The 25,570-nt window shown below is 40.1% G+C and overlaps 1 protein-coding gene across 2 annotated transcripts in view; it reads left to right on the top strand.

Moving 5' to 3' along the window:
• LOC143357903 (organic cation transporter protein) overlaps window positions 1-25,570 on the top strand; it is a 53,489-nt gene that overhangs the window by 11,684 nt on the left and 16,235 nt on the right. For both annotated transcript variants that reach the window (XM_076794591.1, XM_076794593.1), the window contains exons 5-6: window positions 2,187-2,553; window positions 22,571-22,809. In XM_076794591.1, coding sequence (XP_076650706.1) covers window positions 2,187-2,553; window positions 22,571-22,809 — 606 coding nt within the window. The remainder of the gene's footprint in view (window positions 1-2,186; window positions 2,554-22,570; window positions 22,810-25,570) is intronic.

The following is a 25,570-nucleotide window of genomic DNA, read 5'->3' as shown; positions in this document are numbered from 1 at the left end:
CAGGACACCTCCCAGCTATCATCATACCCCGGGGGAGGGGTTAACTTCCCCCACTGCCTACGCTACAAGACCCCGGGCGGAGGGACCCGCCCGGTGTCCCCATCCCTGGAGCCTTCGGATTGGGCTTCCCGAGCCCCGGATCGGTCCGCCCACAGCTCCCGGAGTCTTCGTGCCCCGCTCGGGGCCGGTGTCCCGAAGGAACCAGCCCCGGCCGAGCCAAGAAGACGCCGCCACCGGAAGGAAGGGCCGTAGGAGGCGTGATCCGGCACGCCCCGACCCTTCCTTTCCCCAAACCCCCCACGGTCCACGATGCAATGTCGCGTCGCTCAGCTGCTGTATTGCCATTTCATATTTATATAATGTGTTTGATTTATTTTCTGCCGCTTTGTTGTCAATTGTTTTACCGCTTTTGCTGCCTACCGCTTGCTACTTTTAAAAAAGTTAAAAAATTTCTGGTTTGCCAATGTGAAGTTTAATCCTTAGATCTGCAAAGGAAAAATCTTGGTCATCCGATTTGAACATAATTATTGAATGTACATACTGACTAAAACGGGGAGGTGTAATGTATGTGTAAACGCGCCTTGACACTGGACGGCGGAGCGCTCTCTCCAAAAGGCAGTCCGAGGGGAAGGCCACGAGGACAGAGCCGAGACCGACGCTGGCCGTTACACATCGTGCCATAAATTAACAATCTTAAGCTGAAGATCGGCACTTTAATGTCCGGCACACCTAATGTCTGTTTGCGACATATGGTTCCTTTCAAATTTTTTCTCTTCTCGATGAGCAGAAGGTGTTGATGTAAAACAAAATTTTAACATCGACTTTCTTTTACAAATGTCCACCGATCCAGAGGTGTAGATTTACCCCTAGGATGAATGACCATTACTTTTCTTACACTATGCACATATTCGGTATTGGTAATTCAGTAATTCAGAAAATTGAAAGGTTTGTTTTTTCTTTCACTATAAACTCATTTTCAGCATGTTTCAATGTCTGCATAGTTTTGGGGTGATTAATACAAGTTTAAAGCTTCAGTTTTGATCTTATAGATATATAAGGCGTCTCGTTTATTTGAAAATCCAGAATATCTCAGAAACTGTTGATGACACTAAAAATGTTTCAGACAAAAGTTAAACGGTATCAGGGGATACGCTTTCCGATGTAGATATCGCATAGATATCGCATAGACTTTCACCAACATATCCATGGCATTTTTCTAATGAAAATGATACCAAATATGGTATAATTTCGATGATATTTACTAAAAGTACAGAACACTTTTACGAAAAGTAAGTAAGAAGTAAGTAAACTTTTACTAAAAGTACAGAAGTTTTGTTGTTGGGATACTAGTAGTCTCCTTGCCTTACACCGATATACTCGACCCTTGTTATGTTTATACTCCTCTGTGCCCGAGGCCTCTCGAGCTTCTTGGCCTCTCGCGGGATATACCCCGCGGTAGAGGGGATAGTTTCGCGACGTTTATCATCCAGATCTCGACGACATATATAAAGACTCACTGTATTTTGATTTCAGTATTGAGTACTTCAGTTACTACTGTACAGGTCTCAGCACTCGCCTTTCTAAAGTTAGTATTCGAAAGTACGTCCACTAAACGAAATGTTCTCCAACTCTTGGATAGGATATGGAGGGTGTATTGAAGAAAAGAGAAATTAGACTTTTTCTTATGTAGTTACTTAAAAAATAAAGTTTATTCGGAAAAATGTGCAAGTCCAGATGATCTAAAACAAAAAATTCTTCAAACGTGTGAGCAAATATCTGTAGAAATGCTTCAAAAAGTTAGTAACTCAATTAGAGTTCGAGTAAATCTCTTGTACTCATTATTAAAAACAAAATAACTTCTAAACAAATATCAATATCTTCTAATATCTACTTTAATTTTTTGCCATAAGTGACTTTGTACTTTTATGGAGGGAATAACAAGTAGCATCCAACAGTGTATTAAAAAATATAGTATTCCATTTAAAGCAACAAAGTTGTCTACATAGAAAGAAGATATCTACATCGGAAAGTGTATCCCCTGATACCGTTTAACTGTTGTCTGGAACATTTTTAGTATCATTAATAGTTTCTGAGATATTCTGGATTTATAGATAAGTGGGGCGCCCTGTATGTGGAATGTAGATATAATGTAAATAGATAGGTAATATATGTTACATATGTTTCAGAAACAAGTCTTGGAGGTGTTTCAGAAAACCTAGAAGTTAAATTTCCCAAAATGGAATCAGTATTAGACTCTCCTGAATGTAGTGACATAAAGAAAAAGGACCGTCCCACAAGTTTGAAAAGCCATCGCAAATCGAAATCCATATCTCAACCGGCCACTGCCGATGTTCAACGACTTTGCATGAAAAATGAATATGATATCGTAGAGCTGAGAACTGCCGCAAACAAGGAGATCTTATATAAAGACGAAGAGACGATAGAAAAAAAGGTTAGAGAAAAACCTCAGAAAGCGCAAACGGCGCAGGTACTCAAAGATGCGTTCAAATCCACGATGTTAAGGAGATGTAGCGTAGTATTGTTTTGTCAATGGTGAGTCTTTCAATATTTATTTTTTATATAAAATCAAATCTATTTTTACTTCGAACTATTGATTAAATATTCTAGACATACTATTCGTTAATATAAGATTGAATTCAAAATATACAGGGGATCGGTAACTGGTGATGCAAAACGGAAAGGGGGTGATTCCACCTTTAAAAAAAGAAGTAAAAACGTGCAATATAATTTGTTCATATGAGCATATATTTTCGAGAAAATCGACTTAATATTCGTTGGATATATGTAAGTGCGCTTGACTATGGAAAGCGTCTGTACCTAAAGGTATGTGTCCATTTGATAGTAAAACTATTGCGAGTTACTCTCGAGAGTCAAATTTGTCAGTGTACGCAAGGTTGGTTCTTATTTATTCTTGAAAAATATGTGTTTCAAATTTTTCTGCGGCACCATCAGTATTATCCCAATTAATAAAAAAAAAAATCTTTGCAAAGTTTGAGCTCGACCGGATAACGAGAAAATTAATTAAATGCTCATAAAATTGTTTTTCTCGAATATCTTCTAAATTATTGACTGTATCGAACAATATGTCAGACAAAACCTCTAGATCTGGACAGGCTGCGTCTTTTATGTCGTATTACGGTTTTTCGTAAAATAAACAGTTTTCAAAGAAAAAAAAAAATGGAGAAAAACGTCAGAACAAAATCAAAAATTTTTTTCTGAAATTTGAAAACTGAAGTGTGTATTCATTGTACTTTATCAATAAACATTAACGAAAAATATGTATTTTTTTTTTAACTTGCGGAACTTACTTTTTTTTAAATTGCATATGTATAGAAATATATATTGAAGTAAAAAAAATGTTAAGGTTTCGCTTTATCAACGTTAAAGGTTTTATAAAGAGAACTACAAGCAATGCGATAACGCGTTGGCGACGTGGCCCGGCCCGGCCCGTTAGACGGATGGGCGTCGCGCGTCGCGTTGTTCCAATAATTCGACGGGAGAGTATGGTCTGACGCAGAAGAGGAAGAATTAATTGCGGTGTATCAAGAAAGACAATGTTTATGCAACTTCAAACATGAGGATTACAGAAATCGTAGTAAAAATAATAATATTTAACGCGTAACTCGCACGGATAACGCCATACAAATTCTCTTATATTTATTTAACGGTTCATTTTAGAGGGCTCTTCGAAAGTTAGTTCTCCTTATAAGAACTTTAACCTTGATAAAGCGAAACCTGAACATTTTTATGACTTTTAATAAAGGAAATATACGCAATTTCCTTCTAAATAATATGTAATTAAAAAAAATTAAGTTTTGCAGGTTAAAAAAACACATTTTTCGTTAATGTTTGTTTGTACAAGACAATGAAAACATAACATTTGACATTTGTTGATTTTGTTCTAACATTTTTCTCCATTCTTTCGAACACCAATTGTTTTATTAATAATGTAGTATGTAAGGGCTCGGGGCACGTTTCCCCGTTATCCGATCGAGCTCAATCTGTGCAAAGTTTTTTTTTATTAACTGGAACAATTCCGGGGGGTGCCGCAAAAAAAATTCAAATGTTCAAAATAAGAGACTTCCTAGTGTACACCGTATCGAGAGTGTTAGCGAAGAGCTGCACGAAAAACTCTCCGAGAGCGAGCAGCAATTTGAAACTCGCAAATGGATACTTCAATATTTTTTCTCGGTGAGGAACTATCACATTTGCCTGAGAGTCTAGAGGCATGCTAGTTTTCTCTGCTGACATATTAAGCCTGAAGATTTCGCCGAATTGCGCGCCGAACAGCGAACGGAACGCAAAATCGACATTAATTTCGGCGAACCGAACGGCGAACGGAACGGAGAATCAACATTAACCCTTTCGTTACCATGGACGAGATATCTCGCAACTATTATGTCGTGTACACGACGTTATGGACGAGATATTTCGTGTCAAAACGCACGTTACTTGACACTATAGACGAGATATCTCGCGTCGCAAGTTCTGCTACGACGCAAATTTTGCAAAAACTTGAACTGCTTATATCTCAATAACTATTTGTTTACGACATTTGGTTCCTTTCAAACTTTTTCTTTTCTTGATCTATAGAAGGTGTTGATGTAAAGAAAAACTTTAACAACAATTTTTTTTGTTATAAACAATTTTGCGGCAAGTTTTTTTGACAAATGTCCACCGATCCAGAGGTGTAGATTCACCCCTAGGACGGATGACCATTACTTTTTATGCAACCTGTAGGGTGCATATGAACAACTTGTTCAGAAATTTTATCAAAATTGGTGAAATGTACCCTTTTCTGTATAATTACTGAAAAGTAATAAGTAAGTAACGAATAAAAAATTAAAAATAATAGTTTGACAATAAAATTTACACAATACCAAAAAAAAACAAAATTTAAAAATTTGGCGCAAATTAATAGTTTTTGAGATATTCGCGACAAACTACCGCTACTACACATGAATCCTGCGTATACCTACGCGTCCATTACGACGCGGCGCACTGTGCCAAATGGCCAAAAAGCGGCAAAAAATTTGTAAAAAAGAAACTATCCAACGAATTTGTTTGAAAATTTTTGGAGAGATTGCCACAGGTACAACGCTTATTTGGTAAAAAAAATTTTTGTAAAAAGTTGTTAACATTAAGTAATATGGGCTAATCGGAAATCTCTGTTTTCTGCCCATTTTTTATTTATGGAAGCATACAACAAATCCTTTAATAGATTTTGGTCTGGCACTGATCGTTTTGACAAGGTATAATATTGATCTAACTTTGTGTAAGAAATCGTGAGACCCTTACAGACCCTTTCGCGGCAATTTAAGTTTAAATATCAACTTTCAGAACGAATCGCACGGAAGTTACATTTGATGTTTCGGTAAAATTTTTTACGGAAATATTATTTATAATGAAGAAAAATGTGAAATAGTAACATAGAATTAATTGTTTAAATAAGTATAAGTCACGACGTGTATGCAGCATAGGCCCCCCTCTTTTCTATTCCCAAGCGCGGAGGTCAGCAAGCAATGTATATGACGAGCGAACTTATTAACAAAGTATTTTCTGTATAGAATATAGAAAGGTCGGGATTTGTGAGATCTTTAATATTGACGAATGTGAGAATCATCAGAGTTGATCGCTAAAAAAGCTAATTAAAACCAATACCAATTCAAAACTTACCGAAAACCATTAGTTAATAGTATTGGTTTGGGTTAGTTTCTTTTCGAGCGAGCGAGCAAACTTTACGATTCTCACATTAAACAATATAACATTCTATTATAGAATTTGCTAATAAGTGGAACTGGTGTTGGTGTGGGTTAGTTATTTTCTTTTCGAGCGACCGAATCAAGTGAGCAACGTTTAAAGTTCTCACATTCGACAATATTAAAGATCTCAGAAATCTCGACCTTTCTATATTCTATACAGAAAATATCTTTTCAAGAAGTTCGCCCGATATATACGTTGCTTGCCAGCCGCCGCGCTGAGGAGTAGAAAAGTGGGGAGCCTATGCTGCATACACGTCGCGACGCGCCGTCACGAACACGTAGGTGTACGCAGAATTTATGTAGTAGTAGCGGTAGTTTTTCGCGAATATCTCGAAAACTATTCATTTGCGCCAAAAATGATGAATACATTTCGTGTTCAACATGTCAAAACGAATAGAATGTCGTAGGTCATGTATCGAAAGGAAGGGGGGCGTTTTTTCCCAAGTCTTACCCAAAGAATACTTTCAATGAAACTTACCTTTACAGTGAATTCTCGTCGTAAGTTGCATTTGAAATACACAGTGTACGCTGGAAACCCAAGATTTATCCGTCTCTAAGTCATAAATCTATGACTACTGACGGATAGTAACAAGAAGGCTGAGAAAATGTCTTTCTCCGATACAATGTTGCACGTAGAAACGGACAGCGAATCTCGAGAGCGGGGTATACCCCGCGGTGGTGTGGGTATGTAGTTCCAATGAATCCCAACCGCGAAACTGGCACTGACTTGCAACGGGAATTCACTGTATTATTACGTTATTAAATTGGTAATAGGTAAATGATAGACTTTCAGACTGTTTTTACAATACACACTAAATATATACCACACACGAAAACATAAATGCAACAAAACGAAAAAAATAGAATGTAAAAAAATGTCTTGAATTTTTCAGAACGAGTTTCTCTCAACTGAATGCCAATAGTAACTGTGTCCCTCCTACGAAATATAAACTTTTTCAATATCATACAATGTATACTCTATAACACTGTCCAACACCAAAATCGTTTTGCAATACCTGTTGAGTGATTCTTATACACTTTGTCATCCTAAAACCAAATCTGAAAGCATCTGAAAGTTTTCAGATTTGGTTTTAGGATGACAAAGTGTATAAAAATCACCCAACAGGTATCGCAAAACTCGAAAAAAGTTTGATTTTGTTGGACAGTGTAATCTAAACAGTTCGTTAGGAGTGTTCAGAATCAGTTTCGCGTTTCACAAGCCTTTGACGATAGATATGTATACATGTAGCAATAGTATTACACAACCTTTATCGTTCATTATGTTTCTTAAAGAAAATAGTAAAAAAAAATGATTTCTTAAAGTGGCTATACAGGGTGAATTCGATAAAGCAGGACACCTAAATATCTCCGTTACTTTTCGTTGTACAAAAAAACTTCGTAGGACAAAGTTACACTGTTTGAAGGGCCACATACAACGGTGTAAGGGAAAAAAAAATTTCATGGTCATTTTTATGAGATTTCAAGGTTATCGCTGTTTTTTTAAATGGAATGATATATCTTCGTTAACGTAATGTTGTAGCTGACAAAATAACGAATTCATCCATGTAACACAATATGATTTTCAAATGACCTCCAACCCAGAAAAATGGTATAAATAAAATTCAACGTGTAAGATTCATTTGATGTATTTCTGTTACGCCAAATGTTCAAAAATATTCCCTTGAGCTGCTATACATTCATTCAGCCGTGAAGTTACAGAACGTACTGCTGTGTAATTCATTTCTGAGGAAATCGACGCACAAGCCTGGACGATTCTTCCTTTCATGTCGTCTATAGTCGTTGGTGGTTCACTATAAACGTCGTCTTTCAGTTTTCCCCATATATAAAAATCAGAGGGTGTAAGGTCTGGTGAGATAGCTGGCCATAATACGGGTCCGTTACGTCCAATCCAACGATTTGGAAACTTGTTATTTAAGAATTGTGTTACGACACGGGAAGAATGGGCCGGACATCCGTCATGTTGATACCACATATTTTCACGAATGTTCAAGGGTGTATTTTCCAGGAGAATTGGTAACGATTCTCGTAAAAATGCAATGTATTTTTCTGCATTTAATGTTCCGGTAATAAAGTGAGGCCAATTATTTGGTTATCTAAAATTCCGCACCAAACATTGACGGACCATGGTCTTTGTTTGTCGACTGTCCGTAACCACCGCGGATTTTCAGATGACCAATAATGCAGGTTTTTTAAATTTATTTGCCCGTGATTTGTAAACGAAGCTTCATCGGTAAATAATACTTGATTAAAAAATGCTCTATCGTTTATCAATTGTCTCAATCCCCACTGGCAAAAGTTTACACGATTTACAAAGTCTCTACCATGAAGTTCTTGATGAATTGATAGGTAAAAGGGGTGTTTGTGTTCCTGGAGTATTTGCACTACACATTTTTGACTAATGCCACTTCCTCGTGCGATTTGCCTCGTACTAGCATGAGGGTTTGTATTCACTGCTGCCAGAACATTAATTGTGTTTGCTTCATTCCTTACAGTCCTCACCTTTGTACGTTTTTTATTTTCGACACTACCAGTTTCACGGAATTTATTTATCAAATTGGAGTAAACGGAAACTGATGGACAATTACGATTAGGAAATCGGTCCTTGTACAACTGCACGGCTTCTCTTAAACACTGTCGACTTTCTCCGTAAATGAAAATCATATCAATCTTATCTTCCTTCGAGTAACGCATTGTGAAACGTTCATCGATATACTGATCGAGAAATCTTAGAAACAGTGGAAATCTGATAGCAAGAAGGTCTTCTGAGTAATTAGTAGTGGTAAACACGATTCTGTATGAACGTATAGGTGAAGGTATATCATAATTGTCCTCCTGTCAACACCCAATCTGTTATTATGTTATGTATTGCGATACATTTGAATGTATAGCAGCTCAAGGGATGTATTTTCAAACATTTGGCGTAACAGAAATACATCAAATGAATCTTACACGTTGAATTTTATTTATACCATTTTTCTGGGTTGAAGGTCATTTGAAGGTCATATTGTGTTACATGCATGAATTCGTTATTTTGTCAGCTACAACATTACGTTAACGAAAATATATCATTCCATTTAAAAAAACATCGATAACCTTGAAATCTCATAAAAATGACCTTGAAATTTTTTTTCCCTTACACCGTTATATGTGGTCCTTCAAACAGTGTAACTTTGTCCTACGATGTTTTTTTGTACAACGAAAGATAACGGAGATATTTAGGTGTCCTGCTTTATCGAATTCACCCTGTATAAGTTATATCAGGTATAAACGTAAAATTATTTATTAGGATTGGGTATTTAAATAATCGACTTCACTGGAGAATTCTTTCTATAGCTGTTTTATTAAACAGCGCGGAAGGACGATGTATCCAGTTCGGCTAACGGACTCGAAGTGAAGAAAAGAAAAAGCAGGGGCGAAAGAGAAATCTTTCGTCCACTTGAAATAAGGGAAAAACCCAGGCCTGCATCGTTTATTGCCCTGGCCCTCGGGTACGACAAATACCAGGCCTATGGGCCCGATGACATCTGGTCTGTTATTCTAAGATAGAGAAAGCTACAGTGTTTCTCATGGACAACGAAATTCATTTTTGCTCTTTTGGCAGTTGCATTATTATTGCTAATAATCCAACATTATTGTAGAAATGTACATATTTAAAAAACATTCAATCAAACATACGATCTATACATATACTGTAACTCGCGTCGCGAAGTGAGATTCATGAGACATTTGAACAACAATAATTTGCAAAGCGGTTTGAAAATGTACTGAAAATGTTCCGATTTGTCCGGATGTGAAACTGTTTGAAACTTAGAAAATATGTCTTTCTGAATGTCAAAATTTTTACAAATGTTCCCTTCCGTATTTAATATTATTTTTTAAATAGATTCTCTACAGTAATCATTATTACATGATGTCATTCTCATTGCAAAAGTCTGCTCTTCAATTAAAAAAAAAAATCGAGGGAAAATATGAAATAGGAGCGTCAGGATATCGTATTAAAGAGAAGCAATTTTTGTGGCGAAAAATGCTGTTCTTAAAACGTCCAAGTTTCATTGTTTATTACAACTATAATATTTATTAAATTGTACTAATTTCTTCATTTTCAAGGTCCATGGACATTTAAGAAATAATGTTCATTGATTAGATATCGATACGAGAAAGTTCGTTTTTGGACTAAATGTCACTTACCTTTCCGATCGGGACCACTGTGCGACGGTAAGCGACGCTAATTACATACCAATATGACGTATTTTTCTCGTCAAAATTTACAGGATTATATAAAAAAAGAGTCAATCTTTTTGGTCCCAGAGGGTGAAGTCTAAAGTATGCAACGTTGTCAGATTATGAGTTTTCAATACATCCGAAAACCATAGGAGAGCTTGATCACTAGACTGCCAAATTTTTATTTGGCTCTTCTTTCCTACAATTGACACAAGCAATTTTTATTTTGCATAAAGATCTGCAGTCTAGAGATCACGAAAAGGATCTCTTCTGCTCGTCCGCCGTAAAGAGAGCATACTAGAAAGACATCTCCTTACGTTAACAACCTTACGCTAGCTTATGTTAAACTAAATTTCTATTTCCATCTATTGTAAATTTTTTTATTGCATTAACTTTAATTTAATCTCAAATTTATTTTTGTTCCTGTATTTGACAAGATACACAAGAACACAACTTTGCATTCGCAACAAATTAAAATTAAAAAACCATGCAGAAAATTGTTTATAACATTGTAAATTATTGTTAAATTTTTTTACTTTATACATCAGTGCATTTAACACATTGAAAACAGAAAAAGAGAGGAAAAATTGTAAAAGATTTCTAATGTTTCCAGGTCAAAATGCACCTTTCTAAATTTCTAAAATTCGCACACACACCACATAGCCAAGCCTCACCGTTCAGGTAGATCAGTTATGGGCAGGTATGTTTGCCGCAGGCAAAACGCTTCCACCACCATCTATTTAGTGCAGCGCGCACCTTCGCTGCGCAGCGGTGCCGCGTGCCTTCATCTCTCCCCTCATACGTCCCGCTATAGCCAACCTGTACGCGGCTTAAGGTCGCCCCAAACAAGACGGGCAAGATGCCGAAGTTGTTCGAACTGACAGGCCACTTGAGAGGCGCTAGACGGTCCTCGCAACAAAGGCCAAGTGCCGAAAACCGTAGAACTGTTTACTCCCCTCTACACCCCCGAGATGCCTATGCTGGAGCGTGTTGCCCACGGGCAACCCACAGACATGATTGAGCAGCGTTAGAAATCTCTGCGGATACGGACGCAGTCACGGTGCAGAATTTACTGGAAAAATTCAATATTCGTGTATATCACGATATGAAATACATTCCTTTTGCATAGAATGCGTATGATACTAAATGCGTATGTATATGAGGATGGAAATTGTTATTAATAATCATATGATAATAATTTCTATGCATAAACAATTTTGCAAGGCAAAAATTAAAAAATTGCGGCCAGGTAAGACCGGCGAAGGACGCGGCGTTCGGCGATTCAGGTAGCTAATTGCAAGTGCACCGACTGATCGACCGCTATTCACCGGCAGGCTTGGAAAAACCAATGTCCTTTGTACTATGGATGGCATTAACCTTTACTGTACACTCGGAGTGTACCTAAAGAGCTGTGGAGCCCCTAAAAATATTTTTTTTTGTGCCATGCACAGCAGGGAACGTGTCAACGTGCTCTCGAAAGGCCATCTGGACGTTCAAAGTTATGGCCCCAACGACGTCGGGGCGACGCCGGAAAGATTTCGAGCACGAAGACCAATTCCCGACCGGCAAATTTCTAGCTCGTGTTCTTGAATCTGGCCACCCAAACAACTTCGGCATATTGCCCGTCTTGTTTGGGGCGACCTTTATACTGTCTATTAACATCCACGAAGCGTCGTGTCACAATACGTGTTCTCTATGCGAAGCGTACAGCAAGCTCTACGGATAAAATTTTATGTGCCCGTTGCTGGTACAGAGAAGTGGTTATAAGCGTTAGTTATAAGCATTAGTTAGTTACTTAATCATTTTAATAATAATTAATAATAAATTAAGAAATCTCAGTTACTATTCGCAACATATTTATTTCTTTTCAATAAATTATTTGTTTACAAAATGTCCTTCAGAATATTTCAAGATCTTTATAGATATCAGAACAATCTATCGTTATAAGAGCTATGATGACACTAAAAAATAGAAAAGAAAACATTAATATACAAATTAATATAGTATGACACCAGCATGGTAAAAGTATTCTTCATAAAACATGCATTGATTAATGATATTACAAGCGAAAGCATAAGCGAATAAAAAGTAGCAAGCACTACAAAAGTACAAGCACTACTTAATTAAGTACTATATTAATTTATTAATACTGTATTAATTTGTATATTAATGTTTTTCTTTCCTCTTTTTTAGTGGCATCATATTATAGCTCTTATGATGATAGATTGTTCTGATATCTATAAAAATGTTGAATTTTTTCTGAACGGGATTTTATAAATAAATAATTTATTCAAATTAAATAAATATGTCGTGAGTAACACCTGAGATTTCTTAATTTATCATTCATTATTATTAAAATGATTAAGTAACTAACTAATACATACGCGTACTATGACAATAATCGAAAGAAAATATCTCGAGATCTAATAATTTTGTTGCCATGTGACCCTTGTAACCGTGCAGGTTACATATCGATACACCCCATATATCGAACGTCGATGTCAACCCCACCATAACACTCGGTGACGTAACCCGCGAGTCCTGACGGAGAAAAGGACCGCGAGATATCGCGACACTTGTCGCAATGCGCACGCATCGATCCCCACTCGATACCGATCGAAGGAGGTCGATGCGTGCCGCAGATAGATCACTCTACATCTGGAAGCGGTTCTAGCCGCACGCGTTCGCGAAGTGTCCCGTCGGCGAAACACGGTACGTGATCGAGGGGTCAAACCGATCCGAAAGAACAGGCAAAAACCGACTGTTCTATCCTCGACGCGTAAGCGCCTCAAACCGAGGAGTCACAGGTGCAAACTGCGCTGTGGCATTGCCGACGATTAAGACGCAGTTTGTGTTCTGTGGAATTATCACGGGTTATTTAGAATTTGTAAATCGTGGTACCGAGTGGACACTTCGTCATCGTAAATTTCGTGGTTCTCGTTCGAAATGCCCATCACTGCTTCGGTAGGATTTGCATGGTCTTGATCATTCTGCCGCTATCAACAAGGAATACGTTCGGAGGCCACGTATCGTGCTGAAGAGCGTAGTCCTTGGTAGCGTGGCGTGACCTACGGCTTGGTGCGCGTCTCTATCCATACCACTCGTACGAGTATTCGGACGAGTGTATGGACGGTCTGACAAGTCCACAATCGTGCAGTGCGTCGTACGCATACGGATTGTTCGAACGAACTCACAATTTCCCTTCGGGTCGATTCGATACGACCGGACCCTGCACAATCCTCGTCACTCTGCCGCTACCTACACGGAGATTGCTTGGAGGCCACGTATCGTGCTGAAGAGTAAGCTTCTTGGTCGCGTGGAGTGCCAAGGGTTTTTAGTGTGTGTCTCCACTTGGGCCATTTGTACGAGAATTCGGCCAAATACTTGGGTGGTCTGACAGGTTCGCCTTCGATCGGTTACGAGGTCGAAACGAGTCGTTCAACCGTCACTGCGTCAGGCACACGGGTCGGATTAGAGCGAGCGGACTGTGCACAATTCTTGTTATTCTGCCGCTACCGATACGGAGATTGCTCGGAGGCCACGTATCGTGCTGAAGAGTAAACTCCTCGGTCGCGTGGAGTGCCAGGGGTTTTTAGTGTGTGTCTCCAACCGGACTACTCGTACGCATTCGCGGCCGGGTGCACGGTTGGTTAGACAGGTCACGAATTCGCATATCGCGAGGCGCGATCCACATTTAAATCGTTAAAATCATTCATTGAAAAACCAGGTGTAGAGGCAAAAGCGAGCGAACTGCGTGCGTCGTAACACGGTATACATTGCGTGTTTACGTGTTACGAGAATTCGGTACGGATTACCGATACGCGGTATTCAGCTCGTCATCATAAAGGAATTTATTGCCCCGTACGTCGGGAAAGATCACGGGTCGTCCTGTAAACAAATAGCTCATCTCCGAGCATATCGGAGAGATTGCTCGTCAAAGTATAAATAGTTCTTCCAAGAATATACTGCCCTTTTACCAGTAATTTGTCTACAAGCTTTATTTGTCTCGTCCAAACCTCGCCGCTTTCCAGTGCCTGGAGGCACGAATCCATCTCCTTCGCGAATTGACACGCGTAGGGAGTTGGGGGTAGTAACCGGCCCCCGTGTCTTAGTATAAATAACCCTTGAGTCGTCGGGACAGGGATAAATCAAATCAACGCAGTCGAGAAAGGAATGTACTGTTACACCCTAATCATTTTTTACGTAGAATGAACAGAAGAATCGATCTGTGCAAAAAAATATGCATTTCTATTTAAAGAAATGATGCAGTTGTTAATTGCACATTGTTTGGCGTCGACCGAATTGGAGCTCGCACATCGGACGATCCTTGTTTGTCTCAATTTGAAGGATTCAAGCTGTGAAATTCGGCCAATGAGAATTGAAACGGTTGCTACGCGGTGTCGAGCAACGGCGACACGCGCTCTTGCCGCGTGTTGACATACGCGACAAAAACCGTATGAAATAGCGGTCGCCAGTTCGACAATAGGCACCGAATTCCACAGCTTGAATCCTGAACACACATGAACTGCTACATCTAAAAAAAATTTAAAGGCCTACAGATGTAGTGCTCTTCGAACCATTTATCTTTCCCCTTTATCATTTTTTCGTAAATGCAATAATAACGGAGTTATGACTTGAAACAATTGCGTGGACCACCCTGTTTAGTTTATTACTTAATTTCTCACAAGAAATAAAGTTATTGTAAATAACCAGTGGGTAAAAATTTATTAAATGACAGAAGATCTGTGCCTACTATTTATATCTGTTTATTACATTTTGATGTAATTATATAGCTATGTATGCATTACTAGATCGAAATGTAATAAAAAAGTTATAAGTATGCACATTATATCAAACTCTAATAAGAATACTATAGAATCGAATATATCAGGAAAGCGTAAAAAGTAACATTACTAAATTCTCCGTTAACGATGCACATAGAATAAGTCAATTTTTTCGATAAGTAAAAAACGGCTATATAAATGTCATATTCAATGTTTAAACCGAAGCATCACGTATGTTTGTTCCCGCAAAATCATTTTAATACACGTAATGCGAATGGAGTATAACATTTTTTCTTTGTGCTAATAATGCTCAGAAATCGTATTTTGTCGGTAACGTTGGGTGTTGACACTGAATGGTAATGGGGCGCTAACGTTCCAAACCCAAAACACCGACGAGATATATTTAAAGACTGCCAGCCCCCGTGTTAAACTGCGAGTCTCAAAGTGGGTGCCAGCCTGGCACTGCCAGGTGGGTGCTGGGAGCGGTCGGTAACGGTGTGGGGCGGCGGCACGGTGGCGCGTGTTGTGCGCCTGCGCCAAGCGCATGGAACGAGGAGCCGGTTTTGCCGTGCGACTCTTCCGCCTTCTTCTTCGTGAGAACCTGGCTGCAGACAGACGTATTTCGCTCCGTTACGATTTCGATATAGAACGTTTCAACCGTGCCGGCTCCCTATACCGTTATTCTGGTCTATATATTATCATCGCGACCCGTTTTGTAGTGTCGCGAACGCTCGTTGTGAGCTTCTTAATAAACCTCGTTATTTCGGTCGTTATCCGACGTGTGTATTACTCGTGAGGAGTGGGCCTCACGTGCTTAACCTATATCCTCCTTGCCGCGAACACGTGGCGCGTCCATATTGAACACAGTCCGTCTGGACATATATTTCGTGCGTTCTCGCCAGAGAACGCGTGGCCTCCGGCCACTGGTGACCCCAATCTCTCGTGTGTTACGAGATCTATGTTCCTAGTCCCCACGTGCGTGGAGGACCGTCGGAACTTGGCAGTGCGTACACCTGTACGCCTCCACCATCGCTAAAATCCCCACAACGGCCCCAATGTCGAGATCACAGACGAGGTATAGGAGTAGACCAATCACCATATGGGATTTCGTGTCTCACATGTAAATAAGTGGTTTTCTTACGCCCTCTACGCTGACGAACGATAAATGTTGGAACTAGATCCACAAAAATGATAAAATCTGGTCAAATACAAATGATTGACGTACATATCTGTACATATATGTACATATCTGATGTTATGACTATAGGTTCAAATTATATTTTTTTATTTGATGTCATTATGTTATATATCTACAATTATCTTTATCAATACAATATTAATAAATATAGATACTACGTTTCCAAATTATAGAAATACAATTTTCATAAACCTTGAACGTAAATAACATTTCTCCATACGTATAATTATTATTCACATTTCTACAATTTTTTAACACTATTACTACGCAACCATTTTGAATATATTTTGTAACTGAACTTGAAAAAGAAACTAAATTGAAATTTACTATATATTTTCATGTATATTTCATTTAAAAAATATAAACTTTAGTTTTAAAGAATCATCCAAAATATCAATTAATATTAGTTGTAAAATTCGATAGAGTTAAGAATTAATTAATCAATAATTATGTAGTTGATCTTTTTTGCAAGATGTCAATCTATTTCACTACTGACTGAGAACGTAGTTGTATTATTTTCTTTCACGTTTGTAGTGAGAAAATAAACGACGAAGGCAACAGTACGTCTCCTCACGTTGGTTATACTAGGCACGGGCTACACACAAGCGTACCTATATTCTGTCCACGTGAGCTGCCAGCTCGACTGTTCGACGCGTTCCGCCGAATTCACGCAGAGTTGGGCAAAATATTTATCTAAATAAAAATTTCGAATAACGAATAAAAAATAAATAATTTTCTGCCGAATATTACAAATTACTCCACGATGAGGTATAAATTCGCAATTTGGGCTCTATACAGACGTAGCAAAGACATGTACAAACACGGTGGTATGCATTTTTAATTGATCACTTACTTATTTAAGACGTAAAATGTCCAGAAAAAAGGCACAGGATAACATAGCGTGACAGTCAAGGCCAAATGCCTTTTTTTTTCGTGGGAAAATGCTTTAGGCATACCCCGACTCCCTGGGGGGAGTCGGGGTTATGTGGGACTGCGCTTGGGGGAAATCCCCAAGGAGTACCCACTAAAAACCCACGCCCACCTAAGCTAAAGGGGAGGTGCCTGGATCACGCGAGTACTCAACAGGTCACCTCCCAGCTATCATCATACCCCGGGGGAGGGGTTAACCTCCCCCACTGCCTACGCTATAAGACCCCGGGCGGAGGGACCCGCCCGGTGTCCCCATCCCTGGAGCCGTCGGATTGGGTTTCCCGAGCCCCAGCTCGGTCCACCCACAGCTCCCGGAGTCTTCGTGCCCCGCTCGGGGCCGGTGTCCCGAAGGAACCAGCCCCGGCCGAGGCAAGAAGACGCCGCCACCGGAAGGAAGGGCCGTCGGAGGCGCGATCCGGCACGTCCCGACCCTTCCTTTCCCCAAACCCCCCACGGATCCCCCTCCCCAATCGGGGAGGGACGGACCGACACCCCCCCCCCCCCCCCGCACCGGGAAACTAACCCGGGGGGTGTCGGCCTATCACGGGGGGAGCTATGCTCCCCCCGGGGGCCCTGGTCAGCTCACGCCCCGGGCCCCCAAGTTCGCCGCCCCCAATGGTGGGGGCATAACAGGGCGCGGGGAAACTCCCCGCGCCAACCCCACTACGCCCCCCACCACCGGGGGCACACGTTGACGCGGGGGAGACCCCCGCGCCCTCCCAGTCGCCGCCGCCCCCCTCCTGGGGGGCACACGTCGGCGCGGGGGTCGTCCCCGCGCCCACACCCTCCTGGCCGAGCCTGGGTCACGTTCCCGGGCCCGCTCGGCGGCCTGCTTCCGGGACATCACGTCCTCACAGAAGGAGGCCACCGCCTTCCACGACCTCACGCTGTCGACCATGTGGTCGACCACGGTCGACAGCGAGAGGTCCCACCCTTCCACCGCGGCTCTAAGGACACGGCGCGGCTCAGCCCAAGCTGGGCACTCCTCCAGAGTGTGCCGCGCCGTGTCCACATCTTCGCCGCAGTGGTGGCACTGCGCAGTCAAGGCCAAATGCCTGCCGGCCCCCTTAACACTTAGCCGACCGATCAGGGAGATCTGCCCACTCTAAAGTAAGTCGTTGGCCGACCGATCGGGGAGATCTCCCCACTTTAAAGTAAGTTGTTGCCCGACCGATCGGGGAGATCTCCCCACTTTAAGGAGGCCAAATAAAAGCGATTTTTTAAGAATTTTTCCTGAGAAAACTTTTATATTTATTAATGTAATACACATATTATGGTAACTTTTAATTGTATTTTGACATTTTTTATTTGTAAAAATAATAATTTTGAAAGCTGCTATAGCTGATCTCCAGGAGCTCCTCTCACCTTGCGGTGACCACGATATCTCTGGACAGGATCATCTAAAATGAAAAAACCAAACGGATTTCGTTAAAGTAATGTACAGGGTGGCCCACATAACTCTGAACAGCTCAATATCTCGAAAACTATGCCATCAATTTTAAAGTTCTTAGTCTTAAATTGCATGGAACTGAAGGGCCTTTCTGACTACATAAACGTGAAGTGGCCTCCCTTCCCTTTTAACGGGGGAGGGGAGGTACCTTTATAATTTTAAATGGAACCCCCTATAAAATGTTACATATTTAGATTTTACAGGAAAAAACAAGTCAATTTTGTCTGAAACATTTTTTTGTCAGATACATCCATGATGAGATATAACAGTTTGAAGTTTCGAGTTGTAGGTACTTGAAGCGCTCGTAAATAGCGTTATGGAATTATACGCGCTTGAGTCCTTTGCTTATTCGTGAAGAAATAAAATGTACTTTAAATTAAATGTTCAAAATGTCCACCACGGGCTTGTAAACATTGGCCGCATTGTGCCGCTTTTCTAAATTATGAAATGTTGCATGACATTTTTTGATCCCATAACGTTCAAAAAACATCACTGCTGCACACCGATAATTTTTTTGGCATTCACCTAACGTTAATAACATATTCACTTCTGTGTCAAAAGTAGCCATAATCACAATGTTACTGCTTGAATAACAGCTCTAAACTGAAAACGTTTTCATAGATAAGTGAGTCAAACTCAAGAATTGTAAATATTATTGTTTGTGTTTCTTCATGAATAAGCAAAGGACTCAAGCGCGTATAATTCCATAACGCTATTTCCGAGCGCTTCAAGTACCTACAACTCGAAACTTCAAACGGTTATATCTCATCATGGAAGTATCTGACAAAAAAATGTTTCAGACAAAATTGACTTGTTTTTTCCGGTAGAATCTAAATATGTAACATTTTATAGGGAGTTCTATTTAAAATTACAAAGCTACCTCCCCTCCCCGTTAAAGGGGAAGGGAGGCCACTTCACGTTTATGTAATCAGAAAGGCCCTTCAGTTCCATGCAATTTAAGACTAAGAACTTTAAAATCGATGGCATAGTTTTCGAGATATTGAGCTGTTCAGAGTTATGTGGGCCACCCTGTATAATCTTGTAATTAATCGAAGGATTTTTCTCACCGATGAATATTTCTTTTTTTATAAACAATTTAAGGCCAAAATTTTGGTGAGAAATCGATTTTTTTTTTTTGGAAAAGCCGCCATTTTGTCAAAAAATTTTATGTTGCTTATTCCTTCGATTAATTACAAGACTATACATTACTTTAACGAAATCCGTTTGGTTTTTTCATTTTAGATGATCCAGTCCAGAGATATCGTGGTCACCGCAAGGCGCCTTTTTTGAGAGGAGCTCCTGGAGATCAGCTATAGCAGCTTTCAAAATTATTATTTTTACAAATAAGAAATGTCAAAATACAATTAAAAGTTACCATAATATGTGTACAAATTTTTACATTAATAAATGTAAAAGTTTTCTCAAGAAAAATTCTTAAAAAATCGCTTTTATTTGGGCCTCCTTACTGTTGTTACGTCCCAGATGGGGCTGTTTATAATTTTCCGGGGATAAGGCGCAGTTTTGAACCTACCTGCGTTCACCGGCTTTGGTTCGGGAGATTGAGGGCTGGTTAAATAAATTGTACTTTAATTTTTATATAAAAACGGGAAATGTCTGGTTTATTTAGAGTCTAGTTCTGAATCAGCTCATACATGGGTGAATCCTTATAGCACATACGCTAGAGCACTTATAACAAATCGCTTAATAAAACGTTTAATTTACCGAGTCGCTGGTAGACGCTCGCAGGTCGTGGTTGTGGGGTTTTTGGGCGCTCGCTGGTTGTGGGCGTTGAAGGGGCGCTCGCTGATTGTGGCCGCTGGACGCTGGGGCACACGCGGACACTTTACGCAAGGGTTTTCGAATTTCGGTGACACTGTTTTACTGCCGGCGCGACGCGTGTATGATATAAGGGCCTGTCGACGGAACTGCACAGTAGCACTGGTTTTGAACAGAGTGAATTCTAATTGAAGAGCTGGTCTCCTTTTTATAATGTGGGCGGTCCTTTGTTTTCTTGAAGTGCTGGTTTAGCATTTCTGCTTCCCGATCTTCTTGATGTTTCTTGCTTCGTCAGCTGTGTGTTGCCAAGATGAAGTCGTCGTCTTTTCTTATGGTTCGGCGTAATTTGATATCTCCCTTTTTTGCGTCTAATTTGTAATCTGGTCTTCATCTGCGTGTCTTGCAGGAAGATCAGTCGGCGTATCTCTAACCGCGTCGGGTTGTCACGTATATTTCGATCTTATTAATTTTCCCGTGTGATAGTACTACTGGTCCTTGTTTAGGCGTTTATCGGCGAACCGTGCGAACCGCCGGACGTGACACTGTATATAACCCCTTAAAGCAAGTCGGTGCACAACCGATCGGGGAGATCTCCCACTTTGACCGATCTGCCACTTTGACCGATCTCCCACTTTACTTCCGAAAAATGCGTGGTGGACAGCACAGTTAGGCTTACCCGAGGGCGGTGGAAACCGTACAGTTCGCTGTGGCGCGCGCGGTCGGCTAAGTGTTAACCTAACTTAACACTAACTTAAACGTAAACTTAAGCTAACCATAATTCTATATATATAGAGAGAGTATTTTTTTTACAAAAGTCCTTATATAACTAACCTTAAACTACCCCACGCCCCTCCCCTCACCCCTCTTCCCCCATCCCTACCTTGGACCCCCTCTTCCAGTCGCCCACCATCCAATCCATTCTTTCCTTTTCTTCCCTCTCTCCACTCATCCACCTTTCTCATCCACTCCTCGCCTCCTCTTTCATCTTCCAACACTTCCCACATTCTCTCCTGCCACCCTTTTTTCAAATCCACTCTCATACACACTTCCCAAACATGCTCCCACATCTCGCTCTCCCACCTACACACTCTGCATACTCTCTGTTCCTCATTCATCCATAACCTCTCTCCCCTCATCTCGCATCCTAATCTATATCTCGTCACCCTCTGCCACCTACTTTCCCCCCATCCTTTCTTGAAGTACCCCGGTAATCCCTCCCCCTTCACCATCCCATACCCCTTGTTTGTTCTCGATACCGCTATCTTATCGCTGCTTTCCTTTATTTGACTTTCCTTTTCTTTTTTAACTATTTTCTCACTCACCCCCTCCCTTTTTTCATCCAACATTTCATTAATTTCCCCATCTGACCAGGCTCTTTCCTCAAAGAATTCCCATCTCTCCTTCTCCCATCCATCTCTTGCCCCTCCCAGCCTGTCCCTCCTCCTTACCTCGTCCCAACATAGTGCCAAATTTCCACCCTATAACTGATCACCGACCAAACCAACTTGTCGAATAACCATATTTTCCTACCCCAATCTTTACCAAACCTCCTTTTTCCTATCCCCCAAACCTTCCCCATTATCGCTGCTCCTTTCCTCACTCTGTCCTCCACTTGCGCTTTTTGCCCACCATTCCTCGATATTACGTACCCCAGGTACTTATATTCTCTTACTTCTTCAATCTCCCTGTCCTTCCACCTCCACTTCACCCTTTTCCATCTCCCCCGCCCTTCCTACACCTCATCATCTTGGATTTCTCCGTATTTAACTGCAATTTTATCCTTTCTAAATTCCATCTTTTTTTATAATCGATGCATTTTTTTCTCCTCTACAAGAAAGTATTAAGGGACTTATGTCTTAAAACTAATAGTTCAGAAGTTCTTGAAACAAAATGCGTTTCAATGTTATAAATAAATTTGATATTGATAATTTTCATATACCCTTTAGTCAACATTTACCAAAATTACACTTATTTGTGTAACAAGCGTTTCAAGTTTCGGACTGGACAATTGCGGTAAAGGTACAACGAGTAAAATTATAATCGTAATTATATCGTGTTTGGTCAAGTTTGGTAAAGTTTTATTTAAAAAATCAAAAATTAGAAAAGTTGCGATCTTTTTCTTCGCTTGCATTAACGACTCTCACCAATACTCGATCCTTTGCTGGCTCGATCATCCAGCGTGTTTACCACTGGTTCCAAGGAGGAACCTCCTCAGTGGTGAGGATAAAATTTTGACAGTTACAGTGGAGACCTTTGCGACAGTTACGAAGTGAATACTGTACTAAAATAGCCTACTAAGACGTCAAATGTATAATATATAAAACTTAAAATTACTTTCATGTCACATAACTATCGCATTATGTTTAAATATGTGTGTATTGATTTCTTATTTTTCTATTTTTTAAAGGTTAACATCATCCATGGCATGGTGCGTGTACATGACACTGGTACCAAATTTTCCTGTCAACCGGCACATTACGTTTGCACTTGGCAGTGCATTAGAAATTGCTACTTATGTGTTCGTTTATTTTATATTATCCAGATACGGTAGACGATTGCCAATGTCGGCGTGTCAGTCTTTCAACGGTGTTATTTGCATCTTACTGGCAGCAATAATCATTTTGACGAGGCCTGTAATTGAAGCCGGTACGTAATCAACGTAACAAACATCATTTAGTACATCTGAAAAAGAAAAATATATATATTATGTGATTCGTTATGATTTTCTTAAAATTCCTGTAATTGTGATTTCCTTTCTTCAAGTTGACATTTACACAGTGATTCAGTAATTGATATTGTTACGTCCATTCAAGGAGTTTACCCGAGATAGGAGCTGCGATAGTGACCACCACAAAAATTAAATACACACACTTTAGTTATGAGTTCAGCGGTACAGACACGTGTTTACGAACTGGTGCGAAGATTTTTCTAAACTTACACCCCCCCCCTCCTCCTACCACTGGAGGTCCGTCGGTTCCCTCTCCTGTCCTCGGGGTGGTGGAAATAGGTTACAAGAAAGAAAATTGAGACGAGAATAGATGTTTGGAAAATTTTCGAGACGGTTCAGCGGACCCATCCGAGTTTAGACAATTGTCCTTCGTGGGGCGTAGACGGACATCGTAATCATGAACCAGACGCGTGGCACACTGACACAAGAGCATTCTCAGAGTGTCAGGGCTCTCGGTGTCTCGTACAGTCTTAAGTGACGCGTCCGGTTCTTTCCAAATTTATTGCACCAACCCCAGAAGGCCCGTCGGTATGCAAAAGGTTTGACTATTTTAAGATTTTTATGGTTTTCCCAAAGACAGGAGAGGTTCGCCAGACCCGTTGGTTACGGACGTAACAATATCATTTTAACAGCGGAGAACAGTGAAGAATCAAATGCTCCACAGATATTAATTCATCACAATAATCGCAACGGGAAGCGGGATCCTTCGATATTCTGTAGAAATGTGTTATTATAGCGTGTTCAATTCTAATTCTTAAGATGATTACTTGGTCTCTTCTAGGTAGATTAAGGATCTTTTCCTGGTTCTCGAAGAACTTGTCATCAATATTTTTAATGTGGTTAGACGCCTTCTGTTTCCATTCTTCTTCCCATTGTTAATTTAGAATATTTTTTGATTCCTTTATCAGATCTTCAGAGTTTGCCGCTTTGTCTGCTTTTTTATTACCGGTTATTACGACATGGGCAGGGATCCACATCATTTTGAGTTAATTACCTTTCGTAAGAATTTTTTTATGTATCTCAAAAATTTGGATTATAATTTCGTCATTTGATTCCGTATCTTTGATGGATAGTTATGGATTTTGTAATAAAAGTGTTTAGCGGATTTCCGAAATGTATATTTATATATATTTATTAATATATTGATTGGGAAAGGTATTTAAATATGACGGGTTATTAAGCGAAGCTAAGATTTAGGATGCTACACTAAGTAATTTTCTTCTAAGTTTAGAGTTGGTTCGGATGTTTCTTTTAGTATGCAGAAGATAGGACTGGTTCTATATGCGCCAGAAGCTATTCTTTCTGCAACGTTGTGTATGAGGTCCAGTTTTTGTAGTACAGTGTTGCTTGCTGATTCATAGATGGTTCACCCGTAGTCTAATTTAGGTCAAATAATAGATTTGTACGTATTCATTAATGTCTGTTTATCTGCTCCCCAGGAATTTGCCGCTATTATTTTGAGAATATTAAGTCGGGAATTGCATTAATTTTTGAGTGTTGAGTGGGTCCTCTATGAAAGTTTGTTATCGAATATCATACCTAATATTTTAAAGGAATTTACATCTTCAAGTTCAGAGTTGCCTAAGTGAAGTTTAATTTCAGGACGTTTATATTGCCTACAAAAGGTGATATACAATGAATTCTCGATTTATGTCAACAACATGGGTCCTGCCAGCGTCGGGTATCGTCCAGGAGACACTTCTTTCATTCTTTGATCCGCGCCGAACGTAGAAAAGATTGAGACATAAGATGATCGAAATATATTGAGAATAAGAGCTTCTCGAAATAGGCGCGGCGGTTTTTTTCCCATTACAGTCTCTACTCGATCAATGTCCTAAATATCTAGCCTATGATTGTCCCAGAACTATCCCTACTACCGCGGGGTATACCCCGTGAGATGTCAAGAAGCTCGAGAGGCCTCGGTCGTCGAGGAGTGTAAACACAACACGGGTCGAGTATATCAATGTGAGGCCAGGAGACCACTACTAATTCAATAACAGAACTATACGCAAAAATGGTTCAGATGAAAGTTATTCAGTACCGAGGGTGGTGGGACCGTCATGTGGTGGGACTTTTATTTTTCCCAGTGGACACTCCAAGGTGAGGCGAAGGTCAACTTTCTATTTTTAAATGGAATGATATGTTTTTATATCTACCATCAAATAGTGCATTTTAAGATGAGTTCAATGACCTACGACTTAAAGTCATTCAAGTTCAAACTTGCAGGGAAATGTAGAAAAGGTATGATCTTTTTCTCTGTACTTTAGTTTCGTATGTGTTCAAAATGATTACCTCTTACTTCAATGAACTTAACAATTCTTTGTTTAAATGATTCTCTAACGTTGCTTAACATTTCAACATTTATCTTAGCACAAGCTTCGCGTATTCTGACTTTCATGTTTTCAAGCGTCGTCGGCTTAATGGAGATTCCACAATTTTTAATGTGACCCCATATAAAGTAGTCGAGTGGTGTTGAATCCGGCGAATGGGGTTACAGGACGTAGACGTCCTATCCACCTTTCTGTAAACATATCATTCATTACTGTTCGAGGGCATAGTGCATAGTGCGGAGGCGCACCGTCATGTTGCATCTACATAACGCACTTTTTATTTAAAGGTACCTCTTCACATAATTGGGGTAGTAGATTGTGTAGAAAGTTAACATAACATTAACGTTGC

Source organism: Halictus rubicundus, chromosome 10, assembly GCF_050948215.1.
Source record: "Halictus rubicundus isolate RS-2024b chromosome 10, iyHalRubi1_principal, whole genome shotgun sequence".
In the NCBI taxonomy this organism is placed as follows: Eukaryota; Metazoa; Arthropoda; class Insecta; order Hymenoptera; family Halictidae; genus Halictus; species Halictus rubicundus.
The sequence above is the reverse complement of the archived record's forward strand: the minus strand, read 5'-3'. Positions and strand labels throughout refer to the sequence as shown.